A 24,811-nucleotide genomic window follows, 5' to 3' on the forward strand; every position below is an offset into this window, starting at 1 on the left:
TGCCTAGCTGGAGATCTCAACCCTCTAAAACAACAAAATAAACCCCACAGGTGTCACTTAACCATGCTAGTGGGTGGAGCCTACAATGGTTTCTTATGGGAATTCAGGATGAACATACACGGCCTTAGCACTTCAGTAAAAGGGGTCATGGAACTATTTGGGATTGGCCTCTGCATTTAGTCAGCTGATTCTCCATTTGCTGTTCATGCAACCCAGACCAGAGTTGTAGTTCTATGACAGATATAAAGTTTGTGTGTGAGAGCTGGAGGTAGCTTAGGACTGTCAGTAGATGTGTGATACCATGGGCTGTATGCAGATGCTTTTGTCAGGGAATGGGACCTGACAACATTTTCAATTGAAAAACGCCTGTTTACGTTCATAGTGCACAGGGCTCTTTAATATTGACTACAGCATAGGAGGGTGTATGTGTGTAAGTGAAGGATGCCTCAGGCTGATGTAGGTGTCGGATGCCTATAGTAGTGTGTAGTTAAGGAATATGGTACTGTTTCTTGCGGTGACGAATAGCTGGAGTCAAAGATGAATATTTTTGTGATCAGGCATTGATAAACATTTACCCAGGTTTGTATTGAAGGTAAAGCAAATTCAAAAGCTTGTATTTGTGAAACGTGTCTGGGATAGTGTTACAATTGAAGACATAAGGGTGTACATGTCAAAGGTGTGTATCTTGGGGCTATGTATAAGTATGGGACTTTGTGTTGGTGAAAGATGCCTCTGATTCTGTTTCTAGAAGATGCCTAAAACCCTACAATTGCTTACTTTTGTTTCTTTCCAGGCCTACCCTTCACTGAAGCCTCTAGCCTCTTGGGTCATGGACCTGCTACATAGAATTCAGTTCCTGCAAACCTGGATCACAGAGGGTATACCGCCAGTGTTCTGGATCAGTGGCTTCTTCTTCCCACAGGCCTTTCTTACAGGGACCCTACAGAACTTTGCAAGGCGATCTTTGGTCTCCATAGACACAATTTCATTTGATTTCAAGGTAAAAGGCTTAGCTTTCACCATCTATTGTATTTTTTGGAGATGCCCTTAAGCTGTCCGCAATTCATTAATGTATTAATTCATGGCTTTTCTTAATGCTGGACGGATCAGTGGGAATGGTGAAGTAATCTTAAGTAGTGAGGTATAGTGCAATGCAACCTTGTATAGAGGTTATGCATGTGGGTGCAATATATGCATGTTGCATGGCTGTGTAGTAACATTTCTATTCAATTCTGTTTGGAGGACCTGTCTCAGGTCCCAACGCTGAAATCCTGCAGGAGCAGACGAATAGCCCACCAGACCCCTTAGTTCCCCAGCAGTCTGTTAAGTACAACTACTGAGCAGACCAAGCCGGGGGAAGGGGGAGGTGGATAAAATAACAAAAGATCAGGTTTCCTCCGATAGCCTCAAACTCCAGGATCTCTCAGTATTACACAGATTCCTCATCTGATAGATATGTCCTCCTGCTCTGCTGCTTCGGAAAATGTTTGCTAGGGGGCGTAGTGGACCTCGACCCGGTCGTCGACAATCGATCAATCTTGCTCGGCGTCGGCTCCAGACGTCACGTCAGGCATCGTATAAGAACCACGTCACTATGCCCCAGCTTTAGTTCCTTTTTTCCGTGCGCTAACACGCTGCTTAGGAACACAGAACTTCGACTCTTTTGATGTTTTTCATCATAAATCTTGTTTTTTTGCAAATTCCTCAACACCAGATGTCTGTCGCAAGGGTGTCTGGTTTCAAGCAGTGTTCCGACTGTGGCACCAATATGTCCCTCACCGACCCACACAAGTTGTGTCTCTGGTTCCTCACCATGGGTCACCGGACTGACGGGTGTCTGTCGTGCCCAAGATGCAGCTGAAATCCCTTCACGACCCAGCTGCTAAACTCACGATGGGTCGACCACCCTCAAAATCTCCGGAGCAGTCGACGGTTCGGTCTTCTGAGGCCGAAACTGCAGGGCATACCCCTGAGAGAGACCAGCAGAAGAAGAAAAGGTCCCACTCGAGGAGCCACTCTTCCTTGTGCCGAAAAAAAGAAAAGGCACCACCGCCATTGACGGGACTCCAAGTCATCGACGGAACAAGGTAAGCCATTGGCTGGGCCCACCAGCCGCCAGGAGTGAGAGGATTTTAAATCATTCGAAAGAAATATTGTGGTAGCCGGATTATTCCCATGCATCCAAGGATGTCGACGCTACGGCATCTCGAGCTCGGTCGATGCCGTCATCCTGTCAGGTTTTAATAGTAATACTTAATGTTCTTGTTTATTTCATTTTTAGAATGTTTATTTCATTTTTACCTGCCGTGACACATCCACCATGCCAGCGCCGAAGGACAACCCCATCAACATCAACAGTTGTCGACAAGGTCTTTACTCCCCAACACTGGTCCGAATTTTTCGAGACCATGACCGGCATCTTCAGCGATCACGACGCCGATGACCAAGATGTCGACCTGATTTTCTCGGGTTCAGGAGGGGTAGACTATTTTGACAACCAAAACAGGCTGCTACAACTAGCTCAAGGCCTCCAAGACGCTAGTGGTCTGGACACTTCGCCTGGCCTCGAGTTTCAACAGTCCCAGCCCTACTTTCACAATGTATCTAAATACAGGGCTCTGGTAGAAAGGGTTATCGACACCCTGGGACTACACTCAACAGAGGTGCCTGTGCAGGGGTACGACCTTACTGTCATACTAGAGGAAGGTCTTGCCACTGAACGTAACATGTCTCTGAACCCGGCCATTGCCGATCCCTTGATATCTCCATGGCAAACCCCATGTTCCATTCCTCCCGTCAGCTCCACCGTTCCCGGGAAGTACAGGATGGCTAGAGGAGACGCCTCATACCTCTCCTCTCACCCTTCCCCGGAGGGGCTTGTCATTCAGGCGGCTACAGTCTCTTCTAGACTTGCATCTTCTACATCCACTCTGCCCCCAGACAGAGAAGCAAAAAAAAGTAGATGCCTTGGCAAAGAAGGCATTCACCTCAGGTAGCATGGCCCTCAAAGCTACGAATGTGGCAAGCAGGTTTGCCAAATACTCCTTCGGCCTATGGACAGCAGTGGAAAACGCTGCCCAGTATGTTCTGGAAGGTGAGATGCGCAAGGGCTTCCCACAGCTAGTGGAGGATGTGAAGGAGGTGGCCAAGCAGTCGCTGCTAACAGGCCTGGACATCGCCGATTGTGTAGGCCAATCTATGGCTTCAGCCATAACATTGAGAAGGCAGGTCTACCTAAAAACCTCTGGGTTTTCCCCTAATGTCCAAGTGAAACATTTGGACATGCCCTTCAAGGGCGATCTTCTTTTCGGCCACAAAGCCGACAATTGCTTAGAGAAATTCAAGGAATTAAAACTCATTGCCAAATCCTTAGGCGTAGCTGTGCAACCGGCCAAGCCTGCCTTTAGCTTCGCCTCTAGGGCACGGGGCTACAGGAGATATGCTCCTTATGGCAGAAGAGCACAGCTCCCACTGGCCAGGCAAAGGCAGATGTGTTTCTCGCACTCGGGAAGGGGCAGAGGGGCTTCTAGAGGTCAACAGGCAGCGTCAGCGGCGGGGGTGACACAGCCTCCGGAGCTGCTACGATTTCCCCTCTCACAGCGCACCGGTTAGAGGACGGTTGATAGAGCACTTGCTCCAGTGGCAGGGAATTACTTTCGATGCCTGGGCTCTACAGCTCATCCAATGGGGTTATTGTCTACCTTTTCTAAGAAAACAACCGGACGGACGGGACAGGAGCTCCAGGAAGAACTGAGAGCTCTGTTGCTGAATGGTGCCGTGGAAGGGGTACCTCCAGAATAGACAGGATTGGGTTGGTATCCCCGGTATTTCCTGGTACCCAAGAAAGGAGGAGATATCCGTCCCGCTCTGGACCTCAGTGCCTTGAACAAGTTGTTGAGGAAAGATAAATTCAGGATGGTGACGTTGATAGAGATTCTCCATGCTCTTGAATTTCAGGACTGGCTGGTGTCCATAGACCTACAGGACGCCTATTTCCATGTGCCAATAAATTGAAAGCACAGGAAGTTCCTATGGTTCATCATAGGAGATATGCACTATCAGTTCAAGGTGCTTCCCTTTGGTTTTACCTCCGCACCAAGGGTCTTCACCAAGCTCATGGTGATAGTTGCGGCTCACCTCAGGAGATCCCGAGTCCACGTATTTCCATATCAGGATGACTAGCTGATCTGAGGGATGTCTATAGTGCAGGTCTTGTCCCATCTACAGGACAACAGCTCGCTGCTGCACAGGCTGGGCTTCTCCCTAAACTTAAAGAAGTCCCACTTGACACCAGTCCAACGGCTCCAGTTCATCAGAGTAGTCCTAGATACCCGGGTGGGGAAGGCTTTCCCTCCTGAGGGAGCTTGACACAGATGGTGGACTTATTCCGAAGCAATGCCACTCTACCAGTGGCTTCCTTCCTCCGCCTTCTAGGCAGGCTGACAACATAGTTAAGGAGAAGAAGAACAGTCCAAGCCAACTGAACCCCAAAAGAAATTAAACTTAAAGCAAAGCAAATAACTACCTAGAGCCACAGCGCTTGTCCCAAGCCCATACCCTCCTCTTAACTGGGCACTTAAAGGGAACCTGGCAAACTTCCTTGCGTGTCCTGCCCTATGCATAGTAGTTAGGTTTAGATGATAAAAGTATATTTCAATGGATTGCTTTTCTCCCGCAGACTCCTCAACTTGATAGATATCCATCATCCAGCTCTGTTGTTCGGAAACTTTTCGACAGGGGGCGTACTGAACTTCAACTCAATCGTCGATCCGCCTTGCTCAGTGCTGGATTGGCGGCACCAGAAGTGACATCAGGCGTCGTATATATAACACATCACTACTCCCCATGCTTCAGTTACTTTTTATTGCCCGCTTGCATGCTGCATCGGTAATACGATTCCAGTTTACTCAATGTTTTTTCTTCACAAAATTGTTCGTTTTTGGTAAAACCTCAACACGATGTCCACTCACCGGGTCTCAGGCTTTAATTGCTGCACTGATTGTGAGGTCAAAATGTCGATAACCAACCCCCACAACGTCTGTCTGCGGTGTTTGGGTTTGGCACACGACACAGAGGTCTGTGCGTTGTGCTCGAAAATGCAACCGAAATCTCTGCGTGAGAGAGCCAAGAAACTGGCTCTGGGCTGACCGCCCTCTAAATCTCTGGCCTGGTCTCTCGCCATGTCTTCCGAGGCCGAGACTGAGGAGCCCACCACTAAGAAGGATGAAGACAGACATCGAAAGAAAACAAAGAAATGGTCCCACTCTAGGATCCATTCCTCTTCAACTTCCTCACGGAAGAAGCAACGCCACCACCATTAGCGGGAATCGAGCTCGTCTTCGGAATGAGATAAGCCCTCGAAGGGACCCACCACTCGCGAAGAGTGGGACATTTTTAAACAAGAAATGCTTAGCATGTTTAAACAGGCAGCTGTCGGCGTGGGTCTTCCTTTCATCCGACCAGCATGCCGTGACAGCAAAAGTAGTGCTCGGCAACCCAGATTTACGCTAGCCACCAAATCAACACCATCGCCATTGACGAATCCTTCAGGCTCAACAAAAAAGGCACGAAAAAACGCCTTCGGAAAGCCAGCAGAAGGGTGCCTCCCATGGTGACCATCGTCAGTCGGAGCAGTCAGCGCCAAAAACGATGTCGTTGGCAGCACAGGCCACACTGGCAGCATTCAAACCTGCACAACCAGCATCCAAAGCCATTGCATCGGGGGACAAACCCTCAGCGTTAGCTACCGTTGACAATTCTTTCCGGCCGCTATCGAGGACAGGGTTTTTCAGTTCTATGTGGTCGATCTTCAGCGTCGACCAGCCCGATGACCACGATGACGTCGATCCAATTTACACAGGAGCCGGTAGTGTCAATTTATTTAGACGATTAAGCTGATCTAATGGCACTGGCCCAAGGGCTACAAGATGCCAGTGGTCTAGACACGTCTCCAGACCTTGATATGCAGCAAAACCAACCCTACACTCATGCTCATGTTAGGTTTAGGGCATTGGTAGAGAGGGTTGTAGACACCCTTGGGCTGAATTCGTCCACTACACCCCTTCAGGGGTACGACCTGACAGACATCCTAGATGAGGGTCCAGCAGTTGACCATACCATGCCTTTCAATCAAGCCATAGATGACCTCTTATCCTCCTTATGGCAGCACCGTTGCACGTCTCCAACGCTGAATGCCAATTTCACTAAGTACAGGCCAGCAAGAGGGGAACCTTCTTTCCTCTCCACACACCCTTCCCAGAAAGGGCTTGTAGTGCAAGCTGCCACGATATCCACCAGACCTGTGGCATCCACGTCAAATCACCCTAAAGATAGGGAGGGAAAGAAGTTAGACGCTTTGGCCAAGGAAGTTTTCATTTCTGGTAGCATGGCACTCAAGGCCACAAAGATAGCTTGCAGATTTGCAAAATATTCTTTAGGTTTGTGGAAAGCTGTCGAACATGCAGCAGAATACGTCCCTGATGGTTCTATGCAGTATGGATTTATATAGCTGGTGGAGGATGGGAAGGAGGTAGCCAAGCAGTCATTGCAAACGGGCCTGGATGTTGCAGACGGCATAGGCTGTTCAATGGGGTCGGCAGTAGTTTTGAAGAGGCAATCCAATATGAAAACCTATGGGTTATCCCCTAATGTTCAAAACCGCCTACTAGACATGACATTTGAGGGAGATATGCTCTTTGGACAAAATGGCAGATGATTTTCTAGACAAATTGTAAGAGTCTAAAATTGGCGCTAAGTCACTGGGCCTAGCTGTTCAGCCGGCCAAACCTGCTTTCAGCTTTGCCTTGAGTGGCAGAGGCTATAGGCGCTTTATACCCTATGGCAGAAAAGCACAGCTCCCGCAAGCCAGGCAGGGGCAGAGGTGTTTCTCGCGTCCCGGAAGGGGCAAAGGAGCTTCTAGAGGCCAACAGACGGCAGCAAGCATGGGTGTGGCCACACCCTCAAAGCCGTTTTGATTTTCCCCTCCACGACTTACTGGTTGGTGGATGGTTGGCAGGGCATTCGCCCCAGTGGCAGGAGATTACATCCAATGCCTGGGCCCTGCAAATAATTTGGTGGGGTTATTGCCTGCCCGTCTTACAAAAGCCACCGTACACAGCCCCCACTCCACAATCCAGCCGGGACAAGAGCTCCAGGAAGAACTGAGAACCCTGTTGTCAAAGGGTGCTGTGGAAGAGGTACCTCCCGAACAGGGAGGGTAGGGTTGGTATTCCTCGTATTTTCTGGTGCCCAAGAAAGGAGGAGGTCTCCATCCCATTCTGGACCTCAGCGCCTTGTACAAGTTCCTGAGGAAAGACAAGTTCAGGATAGTGATGTTGAGAAACATTCTCCATTCTCTCAAACTTCAGGACTGGCTGGTGTCGATAGACCTACATGACACCTATTATCATGTGCCTATACATCAAAAGCAGAGGAAGTTCCTACGGTTCCTCATAGGGGACAAGCACTATCAGTCCAAAGTGCTACCCTTTGGGTTTTCACCAAGCTCATGGCAGTAGTCGCGGCTCACCTCAGGAGATCCGAGGGTCCACGTATTTCCTTACCTGGACGACTGGCTGATCCGGGTGAAGTAAGCGGGGCAGGTTTTGTTTCATATGGAGGACACCAGTCTGCTACTGCACAGGCTGCGCTTCTCCCTGAACTTGAAGTCCCATGTGACACCAGTCCAAAGGGTCCAGTTCATCGGAGCAGTCCTAGACACTCGGATAGGGAAGGCTTTCCCACCCGAAGAGAGAGCCGAAAGCATAGACCAGATGGTACATTTGTTCCCGAACCACACCACTTCACCAGCAACTTCTTTCCTCTGCCTCTTAGGCGTCATGGCCTCCTGTATTTTTCTAGTGCCAGAGGCCAGACTGAGCATGTGATCCCTCCAGTGGCTCTTACGGGACCAATGGTTTCAGTATCTGGGTGCCCTCATGGATTCTCTCTGTGTCCAACCAAGTGGTCCTCGACGTAGGCTGATGGGACAACCGCAACAACCTTATGGCAGTGAACCGTTCTGGCCCCTTGGCCTCAGACCCGGGTGGTCACGGATGTGTCACTGAAGGGTTGGGGCGCTCACTGCGAGGACTTACAGGTGAGCAGCCTTTGGTCCTCAACAGAAACCAAGTGGCATATCAACAGACTAGAGTTGCGAGCCATCAGGCTAGACCTCAGGGCTTTAGCCCATCTCTCAAGGGGAAGAATGTCCTCATTCTGACTGAGAACACAGTGGAAATGCACTACCTGAACAAACAAGGCATGCACTACCATCCCCTTTGCACAGTGGCGATGCTACTGTATCCCTGGTTACTAGAGAACAAAATCTCTGTCTCAGCAGTTCATCTGGCGAGGACGGAGAATGGTTTGGTGGATGCTCTGAGCAGTGCACGTGAGTGGGAAGTGTGTCAGGAAGTCATGCAAGAGGTCTTCTCTCTCTGGGGTACCCCAGCGGTGGATCTGTTCGCCACAGAGTCCAACAGGAAATGCAAACCATTTTGCTAGATGGAATTCCCAGCAAACGGCGCACTGGGGGATGTGTTTCTGGTGGATTGGACCTTCCCTCTCCACTATGCTTTCCCTCCGATTCCTATCATTCCTTGGGTTCTCAGGAGGTTGAAGAGATTCTGAGCGACCATGATCTTGATCACCCCAGACTAGTTGATCTCTTGAATCTGACCAACTGCCCACCTCGCCAGTTGCCTCAATGTCTGGATCTCCTGACCCAGTCGGGAAGGTCAGGTGCTTCACCCTACTCCAGATTCCCTCAATCTACATGCATTGCTCTTGAGAGGATGAGATATGATGACTGGGACCTCTCGGACGAGGTGCTTGAGGTTTTGCTGGCTGCACGCAAACCTTCTACTAGATGGCTGTACGTGTGTAGGTGGCGAATGTTTGAGGCTTGGTGCAGGGAACACGAGATTGACCCTATCTCTTGCCCCATCATTACAGTGATGGAGTTCCTTCTGCCACTGGCCTCAGTAGACCTTCACGTTACCACAGTCAAAGGGTATTTGGCAGCCTTGTCTGTGATCAAATGGTCCCTGGATCAAGTTTCTTTCTTCACTATTCCGGTCCTGGCCCAATTCCTGAAGGGCCTTCTCAATAAGTTCCTGCCACCCCGTTTTGTTGTTGCAGATTGGGACCTTAATCTGGTTTTGACCTTTTTAATGGCGGCTCTGTTTGACCCTATGCATTCCTGTTTGTTGAGGCTGTTGTCCCTTTAAACATCCTTCTTGGTTGCAATCATGTCAGCCAGGAGAGTAAGTAAGCTGCAAACACTATGCTGCAACCCCCAAACATTTTCTCTCAAAGTCATGCCTGGCTGCATTCCAAAAATGTTTCTGAATTTCATATTTCACAATCTAGTGATTTGCCTGTGTTTTACCCCCCTCCACACCCCTCGAAAGCGGAGATGCGTTTTCACTGTCTTGACCCGAAAAGAGCCTTGAGCTTTTATGTTGCCCGTACATCTGAGTTCCAGAAGATGGACCAGTTGTTCGTAGCCCATTCTCTATCTTGCAAGGGTCTTGCCACACAACAGACCCTTTCATGTTGGATTATTTTATTTATATATGAGTATTACCAGTCGGCAGGCAAAGAACTTTCACCAGGAATCAGGGCACATTCAATCAGAAGGGTTTCAACTTCCAGAGCCCTACAGAGGGGGGGTTCCTGTTAGGGACATTTGCCATGCAGCCACACGCTCTTCCTTACATACGTTCACCAAGCATTATGCTTTGGATGTTGCCCGCAGGGCTGATGCAGACTTTGGTAGGGCAGTTCTCGAGAACCTACTTGTTTAATACTTTCTTCCCTGCCCTCCTCCTTTAGCGTAACTGCTTGGGGAGTCTATCAAGATGAGGAATCTGCGGGAGAAAAGCAATCCATTGCAGGAGAAATTACTTACCTTAATGACCTTTCTATGGATTCTTCCGCAAATTCCTCATCGCCCCTCCCATCCGTCCAGCTCAGAAAGTGTTGTGGCTCAACGCTTCTATCTAAGTGAAAAAGATGTTGGTTTTGGCTCTGGGGTGTCCGTTTTCACTCATCGTCTAAAAAAAAAAAAAAGAATAATAGTAATAATAATTTTTAATCTCGGATTATCTGGGATCACCATGTTGGGATGGGATGTAGCCCTTCGTTAAGTTTTTTACAGCCTGCTTAGCCGCCTCCTGCAGGTTTTCCTCTGCAGCGTTCAGGCATGGGGGAACAAATGGAGGAACTGAAGCATGGAGCGTAGTGACGTGTTATATAAACAACGCCTGACGTTACTTCTGGAGCCGACGATCAAGCACCGAGCAAGGTGGATCGACAGCCGAGTCGCGGTCCACTACGGCCCCTTTCGAAACAGCAGAGATGGATGATGGATATCTATAAAGATGAGGAATCTGCGGGAGAAGGAATCCATAGAAAGATCATTATGGTAAGTAAGTCCTCCAGCTATTGGCCGCAGTGAAAAGGAAATGTTATTTGAGATCCACCCAGTTTAATATGCTTTTACAGTGCTTCTACACAAACATGGAAATCCGCATAAAACGTTTGCCAAAACGGAATTCAATATTGGTGTACACATCAATATGCACTAAATAGGTACTGACCTTTATAATGGAGCCACAGCCTTCAAGTGAAGGCGTGATTCAGAATTAAGCCTTTGTTGCTTTTAAACACAGTGAACACTTCGACGTTATGGCTATTTTTCAACTGCTTCATAACGTTCTTTTTCTTAAATATAAGAGTCTTGTTGCAGAGAGTGTGATATGGACATCTACCGCATTCATTGGTAATTACTGCCAAAGCAAAACTACCATCCACCACAGGAGGAGGAATTATTTCTTGGTGGTACAATCCCCACTAATGGTTTAACATAAATGGTAAAACCCACAAACGTGTGCTATCACTAAACTAGCTTATAGAGAAGCTGTTTGTGCCACATGAGCCCTACCCATACCCTGAAAATCTAAATGTTATGGTAACTGGTATGTTTCACCACCTGCTATATAGTTTAACCCTCAGTGGTTTTGATTTAGATTTCTGCAAAGTAGAGGAGTATGTTTTCTGGCACTGTATAATCTCTATATGCCCTTTCCAGTGACTAATTTACAGTATTTCATAATAATGTGAGATTGTAATTTGCACATGTGCGTTGGGAGCACCAGGGACCATCGGTTGCTGCGCTCTCCATCTCTGTTAGCGGTGCACTAGCAGCCAGTCGGTGGAAACTTGAAAAAAGGGCCGTGCTCGTGGTGCCTATTGTGTGTATCAAGCAAGAATTGTCATGGTTTCCACTCATTCGGCGCGTGTGCTGTTTGGTATGCTGGGATTTACTCCATTGCTCATTTGGCGCATGACAAATGCAATTCAACAAAGTTAGTGGTTTTCATTCCTTCCAATTCCAATGGTGAATTGCCGATCTGGAGACCACATACTCACGAAATATGTATCCAACCTTTATGTATTAAAAACTACAAAATGGTAGTCTAGAAAAAGACCTGTTAGGTCGAAACACGTGTCGGCACCACTTGCTATACCATCAATTGATGACTTCAAGAGAATAAAAGATTGGAAGGAATGAAAACCATTAACTTTGTAGAATTGCATTTGTCATTCGCCGAATGAGCAATGGAGTAAATCCCAGCATACCAAACAGCACACGTGCCGAATGAGTGGAAACCATGACAATTCTTGTGTAATTTGCACAGTTTTGCTTGACTTTGTACACCTACAATTGTTTGATTGCGCTGCTCTGCATAATTTGCACCTTATTGGGGTTGTGGCACTGTGCACCGTTTCTTGCATTTCTCACAGTTTGGTATTTTGTTTTATGGATGTATAGTGAATTGTAGCATCATATGTTCTGAACAACTCATCCATGAAAATCTACATTTTTAAGTGAATGGGTATTTTAATAAAGTTGAGATATGCGCAATGGGTAATATGACGGGTGCAATTATTGAGGAAAATGAGTTGGAGGATAAAACTGAATATTAATACTGCATTCTTAGACTATATTGATATTAACGTATTGGTCTTAATGTTTTATGTTATTGTAATGTGCGGAAAGTTTTATATAAACTGTACCACATTAATTAAAATAATTAGTTTCTCGGTGGAACAATCATTTTATTTTTATTTCTGCAGTTTTAAGTAATTTTTACTGCATTTGTTGCATGTCTCGGACAAGAAATGACATTAAATATATATGTACTGCCTGCTGCTTAATTACTCTGCTTTTTGCTATACAGTCTATTTGTAAATGGCACCCTTAGCTTTGAGGGTGATAGATGTGTCCAAATGCCCCATACCAAACCCTTTGGGGGTGCATTAAATTAAAATGGTTAGGTTGTTTGTACCTGCTTAAAAGAGAGCCAAGGTGATCGAGACTGTTACTCCCATGGCCAATACTAACAATATGTGAGCTCGGTTCCATTTGTAGGTATATTTCCGCTAGGTAAAGCTGCTAATTGGGTCTGCATTATGTGGCAAATTTCCATCCCATCTTGGGCATACTTCCTACTTTGAATATCTCGTCTTCTTAAATTGACTAGTTGCTTCAAGTCAAAATCTTTTCTATATACAACAGGTCTGCTTCTATCTCGGATGAAGACATTTAATGATATCCTCAGGCCTTGTTTAGCTCAACATGACTGTTCAGAAATGTTTTTATTGATTTGATCTCCTGTATAACTAATTTAAATCTGTGCCCATATTGGCATTTCAAAGGGGATTTATGGCATTATTGACCCCTTCTCCCACTTTTCTTTTTTTTTTGGCAGCGGTCCCTGAGAAGGAGCTGAGCTCAGAAACAAAAGCCACTTCCATTCGTGTGACTCTTTTGGGTCTTTGGAGTATAAATGTTAGAGCATATAAGCAGAAATGATGGCCTTTGGGCAGGTTTTTAGCCATTGGCACCACTACTACTTATCTACTATGTTCATTTTCACACAGTAGGCTGTGTGGATTTTATATCTGCCTGAATCAATCCTCCTCTTCGGCTTTAGATCGCTCCATTCTAGGTGCCTACAATAATTTGGGCCTGTGCTGTGTTGGCATCAGTAAAACAAGCTGTGTTTTTAAAAAGTGCCCACCACATTGCAGCCTTGGAAGTATATACATATGGTAGTATTTCGAGGGGAAACAGTAAATGCTGCCTGGTTACAAGGTGGAATACCACCATTTTATAACTCCATCTTTAGCTCAGCCCAACAATGAAGTTGTAACATTGTTATTATTGTTTTTTTCACTACGGGAAACATCTTCGGCATTGGAAAACCCCAAAGGCAGTGAAAAAGTGAGCATCTCTGATGCCCACCTTCGCACCTCCTTTGGTTACCGACAGTGATGGCCTGCCCACCAGGGTAATATCGCCATTAGCACCCTGCCATATTGTCTTCACCACTTCCTTTCGCTTTTAGTCTGTTTTCAGTGTTGCTTACATTGCCGTAAAAAAAAAACACAGGACACAGACTCAAGATGAGAGAAAACTGCTGCTGAGTAGACTCAACTAGTCCCTCTGATGAAGCTAATGATTGTATTTCTTTCTGTTACTTTTTTATGAGTGTGCATGTTCCTATCCCACCATCGCCTCAGTCCTTTAGTGGCTTTTGGGATGGATGTGAACTGGCAGGAGCCATCCCAATCTGGGGCTTTTTATGTGGAAGAAAATGACCACCCTTATTTGAGATTGAGTGTCCTGACCTGGGGTAAATATAGGGGAAAATGCAGTTTGGGAATGTGAGATTGGGTATATAAAATTACATTATCTGTGCCTCCTGTTTCTTATTTAGGTGTTGAAAGAGGTGGCATCAGAGCTGTTGGAACGACCAGCAGAGGGCTGCTATATTCATGGACTATTTCTGGAAGGTGCTCGCTGGGATGGTGAGACAAATCAGTTATCAGAGTCAAGACCCAAAGAACTTTACACCGAAATGGCTGTCCTCTGGTTAGTTCCCATTCCAAACCGCAAGCCACCAGACACAGGGTTCTACATGTGTCCGATCTACAAGACCCTGACAAGAGCAGGTGAGAGATAAATCGCTGACTGAAAAATGTCAAGTTGAAATCCATTGCCTTTGATATATACATTGCGTTTACCTGCCATGATACATGAGCCATGAGTATGCCAGGCAGAATAATACTGGTGGTGTGCACAAACATTAGTTTACAAAGAGGTTTTGCTTTTTCTTACGAGACACACAAAACATGCATTACTGAGGGGAACTTCAGCAAGCTACCTGCCCACTAGCCATGCTCATTCAATGTTCACTACTACTAAACAGTGGTTTCCTCTATTGCCGTTCCCGCCGCATTGTCCCAATTTGGATAATGCTACTAACATCAGCAAGTTGACAAAGATTGTAAGGGTGCAGTAGTATGAGTCTGACACAGTGGTGGCATGTTTGTTGGCAAAGACTTTTATTTATTTAAATGTAAAAGAAAAGAAAGACCCTATCTTGCCCTATTTCTATGAGGGGTTTCCCTACCTCAACAATAACTATGAAGGATGTTCAGTAAAGTAAAATGTCCACCGTCATGTGTCCAAACCTATTTCCGTCCCTTGCACTCTAATCTAAGTAAGGAAAAGAGTTAGAGCACCGGGGCCTGATGGGTTGACTAATATAGATCGAAAGCAAAACCAAACTGAATGGTCCCTTTTGATAACAAAATTTTTCGATCATTGCATAGCATCCAGACAAGTCCCGAAAACATGGACCGAGGCGGTCATGTACCCATTTTTAAAAAAGGAAGTAGAGATAACCCGGCGAACTATCGACCTATAGCCCTTCTCGACATCATGGGTAAAATATTTGCGACTCTACTCCTTTCAAAATTTCAAAACTGGGTAAGAACATCTTCTTCAACAGACCACTTCCAAACGGGATTTCTGAAGACGGCCTCAACAAGCATAAACATCATGATCTTGAATATCATCAAGGACACTGTAAATAATGGGGCTCCGAAAGTTTTCCTTGCATTCATTGACTTATCCCAAGCCTTTGATAAAGTAAGCTGGCAAAGACTATGGTCTAAACTGACCAATTGGAACTGTCCAGAGGAAATCCTGGATCCAATAATCGCACTACATACAGATACAACTATGCGAGTCCGTCTAAACCAACAAGGCATGCTATCAGAAGCAGTTAAGGTTGAAAGAGGAGTCAAACAAGGCTGTCCTTTAGCCCCTGCATTATTCATCGCATTTCTGGGTGACTTTCAATACACGCAAACCCCTTTGAGAGCATTTCCGCCGAAAGTTGGAAACACCGTAGTGTCCAGGTTACTCTATGCTGACGACATGATTCTGATGGATCAAACTCAAGTCGGTCTTCAGCGCCAGTTGACAAATCTGGCCAGATTCATCTCCGAAAATGACCTAGAAATAAACACAGAGAAATCGAAAATCTTGGTCTTGGGGAACAAGCGCTCAAAATCGAAAACAGGCGGTTCCTGGTTCTTAAACAACGCAAAGATCGAGACAGTTACATACATCAGGTACTTGGGTGTAATCATTGACGAACTAAGAACTGAGAACTCTACCATCGTGGCTTTGTGGTCTAAAGTCAAAACGCTCACCACTCAAACAAGATTAATTGACAACAAATATGGAAAATGTTTCCTAATACCAGCAATTCAGTTTTACAGACAAAAGGTGGTACCGTCCCTAATTTACGGAATGGATGTGGCGCTCAACATTCATGATTCAATTTGGCCGAAACTGGAGGGATATCTCTGGAAAGCTGTTCTGGGCTTGCCAAAATCTGCATCCATCGCAGCGATACGACGCGAACTTGGCTTACTATCTTTGTCAGCATCCTTAGAACAAAGCCAAATGAGAGCATTGAGGAATATCATCGACCCTGACTCACTGCCTATCTATAAAATGATTCTAGAAGAACTCCGGCTGGGGCTCTGTAAAGCGCTGACGGTTTGGGAAAAAAACTAATGTCAAAATTAAAAGATCTTGCCTGCACCCAAGAGGACTTAATCCAAAATCCGGAAAAAATTAAAATCAAAGTTGCACAAGAAGACTGGATCACTACGTGTAACTTGGCAACCGCAAATAAACTTCTTGGTTACCTTCCACATACTACTAACAAACTGAACCTTCCGTTGAACTACTGCATCAAATTCCCAAACTACAACTTTCAGAAAATGTTTATGCGAACAAGATTAAACCTGATGCCAACACAAGAAATTCAGGCTATTCACACTCAATCTAAAGACAAAACCTGCAGACTATGTTTAAACTCGGATACTATAGAAACAGCAAGGCATCTGATTCTAAACTGCCCTAACACCAGTTACCTGCGGGTAGCATTCTTACTTCCGCTACTCCTCGACACCCCTCTTAGAGAAGAACACACTTGGTGGTGTAGAGTGATCGCCGGTGAAAAAACAAAATGGGTTATAGTAGCAGTTAAGATCTTCGACGCCGCTTTAAAAAAGGCTACTGACTCTGACTCTGATACCAAATATATCCGAGATGGAAACCTGTGAAATTACATCAACGGACTTTGAAAATTTGGCATGCAACCAAAGAAGCAGCTACTCTTAATTTTTATACCTTGTAAAAATCAATTCTTTTGGTTAAAATCAAGTAAATAAAAAAAAAAAAAAAGTAAGGAAAAACTGGGTGTCTTCTTGATCCAGGAGGAGGCTTCTCTTGTTCTGGACATATCTTTAAAAAGTGCATTTCTTGATAAGAAAAGACAATAGGCCTCATTCTGAGATTGGTGGTAGTCATGGTGCTATTTGCGCCATCACTGCCTCCAATAATGGGTCTGGCACGGTTGTTGTTCAATTGGGACTTAACGGTGTAGTCCGACCCTGGCGGGACCGGTAAGTCCCCATTGAACAAACCATTCCCCATTCCCATTTGAGCCCCCATAGGACTCAATGGGAATGGGGAGGGCGCTAATAATGGGCTTGCGACTTGCAAGCCCGTTATTAGCGCCCTGGTCCCTTAGCGGGACCCGTAAGGGACGTATGGTCGGACTACACATTCCTTACGGTCCCCCGAAGGGACCTTGGAATAGGGTGGTATGGGATTACCGGCACCAGTCTCCTTACCGGTGCCTGGTATCCCTTACCGCCCAGGTCATAATGACCCCCAATGAGTACATTAAATGTTCCTGGTCTTAAATGTTCTTCCAAACACTGTCCCGTCAGACTTGACTGTAGATCTTTTTTATCCTTTTCTCCTGCACACAAAACATATGATCAAATCTGGTGCACTATCCTGCAACCACAAAAGTGATGGGTGGAAGGTTTTGAATGAAACTGAACCACTGGCATTGCTCTGGGCAACCTTCCACACCAAAGTTTTTTAGCCCATCTGCTCCATTGCAAAAGGGGTCCAGCCATATGAAAATCAGTCAGGTACTGCCACCAATGTTAGCAGCCCAGCCTGAACTGCTAGGCTAGGGGGTGTGGAAGGTTGCCCAGAGCAATGCCAGTGGTTCAGATTAATTCGAAACCTTCCACCCATCACTCTTTATCCTCCCCTCTCTCATCCCCTCCCCCATTTCTCCTCCCTGCCCTTTCTCAAATCCCTCTACCTCATTATTATGACCCTATCTACACTCAATCTTCCTTCCCCCCTCAATCCCGTTCATCCCTACTTCCACCCTCCCCAACTCACTGCCCCAACCTTATCTACCCCCCTATCGTCGAACCCTCCAGCATCATCAACACCACCCTTTGGAATGCTAGATCTCTCTGTAATAAAGCTACCACTGTGCTAGACTGGTTCCTACGGCTAAATATTCAATTCCTATGTATTACCGAAACCTGGATCCCTCCCTTTAACTCTACTGTACCTGCTTCTCTCACTCCTCTTCCTCCTCGTTTACCCATGTCCCCCGCCCCACGGGCCGCAGTGGTGGCATTGGTCTTCTCGTTCACCCCAAATGCCTGCCTACCCACTATAGTACTTCTCTCTCTCCCTGTCTTCCACTCATTCGAATACCTGCACAAATCCTTCACCTCCCCTTACGCTATATCCTTTCTAATCATTTACGGTCCACCTGGCCCCCTTACCTCCTTCTATGATGTCCTTGACCACCTCCTCTCCCTCTCCCTCACCCCTAACTGTCCTTGGCGACGTTAACCTTCATCTTTCCACCTCCCACCACACCTCCCCATTCTTATCTATTCTCGGCTCCTACCTTCTTACTTCTCTCCCCTCCTCACCTACAGACTCTTCTGGCTCCACTCTTGATCTTATTTTTGTCTCTTCCTTCACCCCCCTCCCCCTATATCCACCCTCCCCCACTATCTCTCCGATCATGCTTTACTATCATTCTACCTCACTCCCCCTGTCTCTCCGCCCTCTCCCCCCTCTTCCTCTGCCTCTTTATCTCGATGGGACCTCCGCAATTTCAACCCTTCTCACTTCTATGATACCTGTACCTCCTCCCTCCCCCTCTCCCTCACTTCTCTTCTCTTTCTGCTAATGATGCTTTATGTACTCTTTCCTCCTCCCTCTCCTCCTGTCTTGAACAACTATACCCTCTCCCCCTTCTGACCTTCCCGCAAACCCGCCCAACCCTGGCTCTCCTCTCACCTTCTGTCCATGCGCCGCTTTCTCCAACGCCTTGAAAGACGTTGGTTCAAACACTGCTCACCTGCTAACTAAGCCTCCTACTTCTCTTACCACTCCCTTTACAACTCCTGCCTTAGCTCAGCCAAATGATCTTCTCTCCCCCCTCACTCCTGACCACTCCACCGCCTCTCCTCTCTCCCCCTCTGACTTTGCTGCCTTTGTCTCCTCTAAGATACTCACTATACGACAAAACATTCTACTCTCCCCCACTCTCTCCTCCTTCCCTTTCTCTCCCTACCCCTTCTTCCTTCAAGTCTAATTTCACCCCTGTCACTCACTCTGATGTTTCCCTACTTCTTTCTAAAACTCATCCCACTGCTGCCCCCTCTGATCCTCTTCCCAGCCCTCTGATTCCCAAAATCTACCCTCTCCTCATCCCTTACCTCACCTCATTCTTCAACATCTGTTGTCCCACCGCTAACTTTCCTTCTGCTTTCAAACATGCTACTATCATTCCCATCCTGAAAAAACCCTCTGCCAACCCCCGTCTGACTTCCAACTTTCGCCCCATCTCTCGTTTACCATTCCTCTCTAAGCTCCTGGAACGTCTCGTCTACTCCCAACTCTAAGCATTTGTCTCCAACCTCTCTCTCCTTCCCCCTACTCAATTTGGATTTCGCCCCAAACATTCTACTGAAGCCGCTCTCATCTCTGTACTCAACTCCCTCCTCACTGCTTGCTACTCCAAGCACTCTTCCATTCTCCTTCTCCTTGACCTCCCTTCCGCCTTTGATATCGTTGATCATCCCGTTGATCATACCTTACTCCTCAACACTCTTTCTTCCTTTGGTCTCAAAGGCTCTGTCCTTAATTGGTTTTCCTCCTACCTTTCCAACTGCTCCTTTGCTGTCTTTTGGGTCGGCCGCTCCTCCCCTTCTCACTCCCTTGACTTTGGTGTTCCCCAGGGTTCGGTCCTTGGCCCTTTCCTCTTCTCACTCTACATCTCCTTTCTTGCCCTTATCTCTTCATTTGGTATCTCTTACCATTTCTACGCGGATGACACCCAGCTTTTCCTCTCCTTCTCTTCCTTTACTCCTGACATCCACCACAAACTCCCTTCTGTCTCACAGCCATCAAAAGCTAGATGGCTTCCCACTTTCTCACCCTAAACACGGATAAAACTGAAGTTTTATTCCTTCCTGCTAACACCCTTCCTCCTCCCTTTCCCCCTCCTCATATCCTCTTTCCTCCTGCTCATCTTCCCTTCTCTGCCTCTACCTGCAACATAGGCCTCCACTTTGACTCCAACCTCTCGTTTACACACCACATCTCTCATACCTCCCGTGCTGGTCGCTAACACCTCTACAATGTTCACAAAATCCGATCCCATCTTACTTTCCATGCCACCAAACTCTTAATTTCATCCCTTATCTTTTCTCGTCTCTTCTACTGCTCCGCTCTCCTCTTTGGCCTGCCCGCCTCTCATCTGGCCCCTCTCAAATCTCGCCACCATTCTGCAATCCGCACTCTTTGCTCTCTTCCTTCTTATGACTCCATCTCCTCTGTGCTTTCCTCTCTCGGCTGGCTTTCCTTTCAATCTCAACTCAAATTCAACTTCCTCTACTCCCCCTCAATCCCCCTCCGCTCTGCTGACCACTTCTTACTTACTGTCCCCCCCCTCCTTGTGCCCCTTCCTGCTTCCGCTCCTTCCAGCTCCTTGCCCCTCTCCATTGGAACTTACTACCTCTCTCTATCCGTTCTATCTCTTCTTACTCATCCTTCCGCTCCTCCTTAAATTCACACCTACTTGATCCTCCCTCCTGACAATTCTTTACTACTTCCTCCTCCCTACCCTGGTTTTTAATCTTATGGGCTTGACAATTTGTTCTGCTTACTGCTCTTGTCTATTCATGATTTGTAATTATTGGTTTTACTGTATTCATGTTGTTCTTTTGTGGAGCACTTTGGATTAAAGCGCCATATAAAATTTAATAAATACAAATACTTTTGTGGTTATAATATGCACTATGCTGCAAGACTTCATTGTAGATCTTCTTTTCACCAAAACAGTCTTTCACATATCAATGGGGCGGGTGAGAATCTCTTCCCCTGCTCTTTCCCCTCTTCACCAACGTAGTGTCAAGTTGGGTGCACTATTTTGCCAAACCTGACTATGGATTTTAAAATTCCTGAAAGTGTCTCTTCTTTTGGAAATGGGTCTCTGACCCCTTGCTTTAGCTTCTTGCACCTCTCATTCTCTCTTACGTGGTTCCCAGAACTCTCTGGTTTGTCTCGGGATCTCCCTGACTTCTTCTGCAGCTTGTTTTTTTTATGGGGTTTCCGGACTCCTTTATATCACCCTGGGATCTCCCCAACTTACTCTGGACCCCATTCCCTTAACTGTGTGCTTCCTCATACTTGTATGGGTCCTTGACCCATGTGTGCTGCTTTCGCGGGCCTCGCCCAACTTCATATGAGTTACAGACCTTGCTGTGGTGTTCTGGCGGGGCTTAACCAACTTCATGTGGGTCCCAGCCCCATGTGTGCTGTTATTGCAGACCTTCTGCTCCTGCTTCACTCAATGTCCTTTTAAACAGAACTGGTGTGCTCTCCTGCCAGTTACTGTTCCAAAGTTTGTTTCCATTTTTACTGTTTTTTTCGCTGTGCCTTTTTTGTCTCTCGGGATACTGGTAAGTCTTTCTTTAATCTATTTGACCCCCTCTATGTCCCACCAGCTGGCCTGACCCTTTCCCTACCTTCAGGGAAATGCTGTTGTGATCTCTGGTCTGTCCTGGGAGCGGAGCAGGGATTCCGTACAGCTTCCGTGTTCAGCGTCCTGCTCTCGACGGCTTTGTAGCAGTGTGCTCTTTCTCGCGTCCTCTGCTCTGCGGCTTCTTCTTACTTTGGCTTAGCCGGTCAGGTTTTTTCTTTCCCCCTCCACTGGATAGGTCACTGCTTCATGGACTTACTGGAGATGCTCGTCCCCTCTTGGCAGCGTCCCGTTCCCTGTTCCTTGTGTCTCTCGCCACGGAACCAATGTCTGGTTTCTCACTCCTCCAGGGCTGGCTTAATCAGCTGTGCATTCCTTCCTTAGTTTTTATCCCTGGGGCTGCCACTGGTAAACTGTTGGCTTTAGCTTCCTTGATTGATCTTCATGTCAGTGATTTTATGCTTTTGACCTGGGTGTAAACCCACTCTTTCTCATCCCAGTATGACCTGAATGAAAGAGACCAGTTCCCCAAATTACCTCACAACGGTTGCCAGTCAATTAGTCGAAAAAAATTGGTCGACCAGACAAATGGTCGAAGCAAATTGGTCGAAAACCATTTCGTCGAAAAATTTTTTTTTCTATTTTAACCCTTTATTTATTTATTTTTTGGGGGGGGGGTCCCCCCCCCAACCTCCCTTTTTTGCCTTAAAAAACCTTTTTTTGCCTAAACGAACACCCAAAAAAATATATATAATTTTTAAAAAAAATTCGACGAAATGGTTTTCGACGAAATTGCGTCGACCAAATGTCATTCGACCAATTTGAGGTCGACGAATTGACTGGACACCCCTCACAGCCATGGGCTAACATTCACCTGGACAGCCGCCATCTAGGCAGGCAATCACTACCAGTGCACTCCTATACTGGTTCCTTCAACTCAAGCTGTGATGACCAGCTAATGTCACCGACAGTTCGCCAATCACCCCATCGCTATTCTTTTCCATCAGAAAATGCACCTGCCTTTCAATTTCAATCAAGGGACCTAAGAGATGCAGTATCAAAAAAAAGACTCCCCTCTGAGCCATCAGGAGACACAGGCAAAGGGTCGCCAAAAAAGAGGCCCGACATGACCACACTAATGTCAGCAGTCACCATCGTCCTATCGCCTTTTTGTAAACTTTATGAAGCTATAAATGACACTGCTAAAGACAATACCTCAATCTTAGCAACAATTCAGTCAAAACTGATTTTTTTGGAAGGATACATAACTGCAGTAGAATCCAAAGAGGCGACAAGATGAGCAATCCTGGAAGAAAAATTGTCCTGGTTAGAGAAACAGTAGACCAAAGCCATGCCTGCTAGTGAGGCCAAATCAGTGACCTCAGAAAAGGCATCCCAGACCAGAGAATCAAGTAATCATGAAAAAGTGGCCCCACTCTTTATCAAACATACGAGTAGAGATTCGAGCGATACCACAACAGCTCCTTCCACTTCAATGGAATCGAAAACAGGAACTGATCCTTCAAGAAAACTAAATCCGGCATTTCAACTGGCAAGCATGAAGCCAACACCTCCTGCGAAACCAAAGTCGACAGGGCTCAGCAAACAGGACGGTAAAGAGAATTCAGCAGTGAACAAAAATCAACAAACAAAACCCCTACAACCAGGGGACTCCATCAAAACTCAAGTTCTCATTGACCTAAGCAACTCACCACAGTCGTCGGCTGAATTTCAGGCTTCAAGCAGCCTTATGGATCTAACTCAACACCTAGATGCAGACGATTCCCTCACAAGCAATATGATAAAGAGCAACCCAAAGACACCTTCAGGTGTCAATAGGGAAAACCACCAAGAACCGAAGCCCTCACCTAGTACGAACAAAACTGGAAACCCCAGAGGATCCATCAACGAGGGCCGGTCAAACATTGCGTCAGATAAAGTACAAGATCATAAGCGCCCAACAGCCGAAGCTCAACAAGCATATATGTCCAACGGAACACCGCAGAAAAAGCAGCGGTAACTTCATGCAGAGGCAAATTCATTTAAAGAACAAGGCGTACCCTGCCAAAGTAATTCAAAGAATGCTTCCATAGGCACCAGAATCTTCAAGCTAGAACAAGTATCACATCAGTCTGGATACATGATTCTGAACAGAAAAAACGGTGTTAAAAATCTTGAGCAAAACAAAATCATTAAGATCGCTAACCACGGGAGACTTCTGTCTGATTGAGCCATACCATAGAGAACAGAGGGCAAAGGCCTTTTTACATATAAAAGCTCGGGTGCTGCAAACAGGCATGGAAGAAGCATACAACGAGCTCAGTCAAACTGGCCTCCTGTTAACAGAACTAGAAAGATCCTCATCCGAATCTGAGAAAAGAAACAAGGAGGACATCAGGCCCTACAAACCACTTTACCTTTCCAAAACTCAAGACTTGTACAACAAAAACAACAGCAGAAAGAAATCAACTAGTGGAAGTAATCATCTCAGATCTTATAGAGTGTTAGGCAGAAACCTGTGCAGTTCCCTCTGGGACCACTGCAAAAGATTTAGGACTACAGGTGTTTGGCAGTAAACCCACTTGGTAGCAGTCTGTACCACACAGATTCACTTGGTAGCTGTGGCTGAGCAGTCAGACTTCCCTCAAGAAGAGTTAGGCAGTATACATAGTATTCACAATAGGTCAAGAGAACACAATAGAACAAGTAAACACTGACCAGGGCTTGGTGTAAAAGAAGTATAATTATTTATTTAAAACCTCATCTAGAAAAACACACAGGCACTAATAGTAAGCAATTCAAAAACACGGTCACTAAAAGATATACACTCCCTTAAAAGAATATTAGACAAGTCTTAAGTAAAGCCCCACTTATTTTCAGACAGCGGTGAGCGCTTAACGTAGATGGCACTCCAATAATTCTTTTTAAAAAGGGAGAGAAAAGCAGAGAATATATTGAAACAGATCCCAACACTTTTTCACGAACACAACAAGAGAGGAAGGCAAAGTAGCCACAACTGGAGCTGTAACAGTCCTCATAGGAATTGCCCCAGGGCACCTAGTAGCATGGTCTACTACAACAAGTATAAATCTGTTGCCTGAGGAGGTTGGAGGATCAAGGGGACCAACAATGTCAATTCCTACTCTCTCAAATCGGACTCCCACAACTGGGAGAGGCACTAAAGGTGCCACATTCTTGGAGCCAACCTTACCAGACGTCTGGCAGGTGTGGCAGCTCCTGCAGTATTTATCTACTTCAGCCCCCATCTTTGGCTAATAGAAGTTGAGTGAGAGCCTTTCCTTACTCTTCTTGAAACTCAAGTGACCGGCCAAAGGAATCTCATGGGCTAACTGCAAGAACTGTGGTCTGTTCTCTTGGGGTAGTCGTTTGTTGTCCCCAGGGGCAGACTCGGTTGGTTCACTGTAGAAGAGGCCATCTTCCCAGTGTAACCTATATTTCCCAGGCTCTTGCCCTTCAGCCTGAGCATCTGCCTGGTGGCGAAGACCTTCGAGAGTTGGACTTTCTCTCTGTCCCTTACTGAAGTCTGCCCTGTT

The 24,811-nt window shown here is 46.3% G+C and overlaps 1 protein-coding gene across 1 annotated transcript in view; it reads left to right on the forward strand.

The window, feature by feature from the left end:
• DNAH1 (dynein axonemal heavy chain 1) overlaps positions 1 to 24,811 on the forward strand; it is a 3,604,831-nt gene that overhangs the window by 3,536,337 nt on the left and 43,683 nt on the right. The window contains exons 77-78 of the mRNA XM_069644003.1: positions 794 to 1,000; positions 13,791 to 14,025. Coding sequence (XP_069500104.1) covers positions 794 to 1,000; positions 13,791 to 14,025 — 442 coding nt within the window. The remainder of the gene's footprint in view (positions 1 to 793; positions 1,001 to 13,790; positions 14,026 to 24,811) is intronic.

Source organism: Ambystoma mexicanum, chromosome 2p, assembly GCF_040938575.1.
Source record: "Ambystoma mexicanum isolate Mex_15411 chromosome 2p, UKY_AmexF1_1, whole genome shotgun sequence".
NCBI lineage: Eukaryota > Metazoa > Chordata > Amphibia > Caudata > Ambystomatidae > Ambystoma > Ambystoma mexicanum.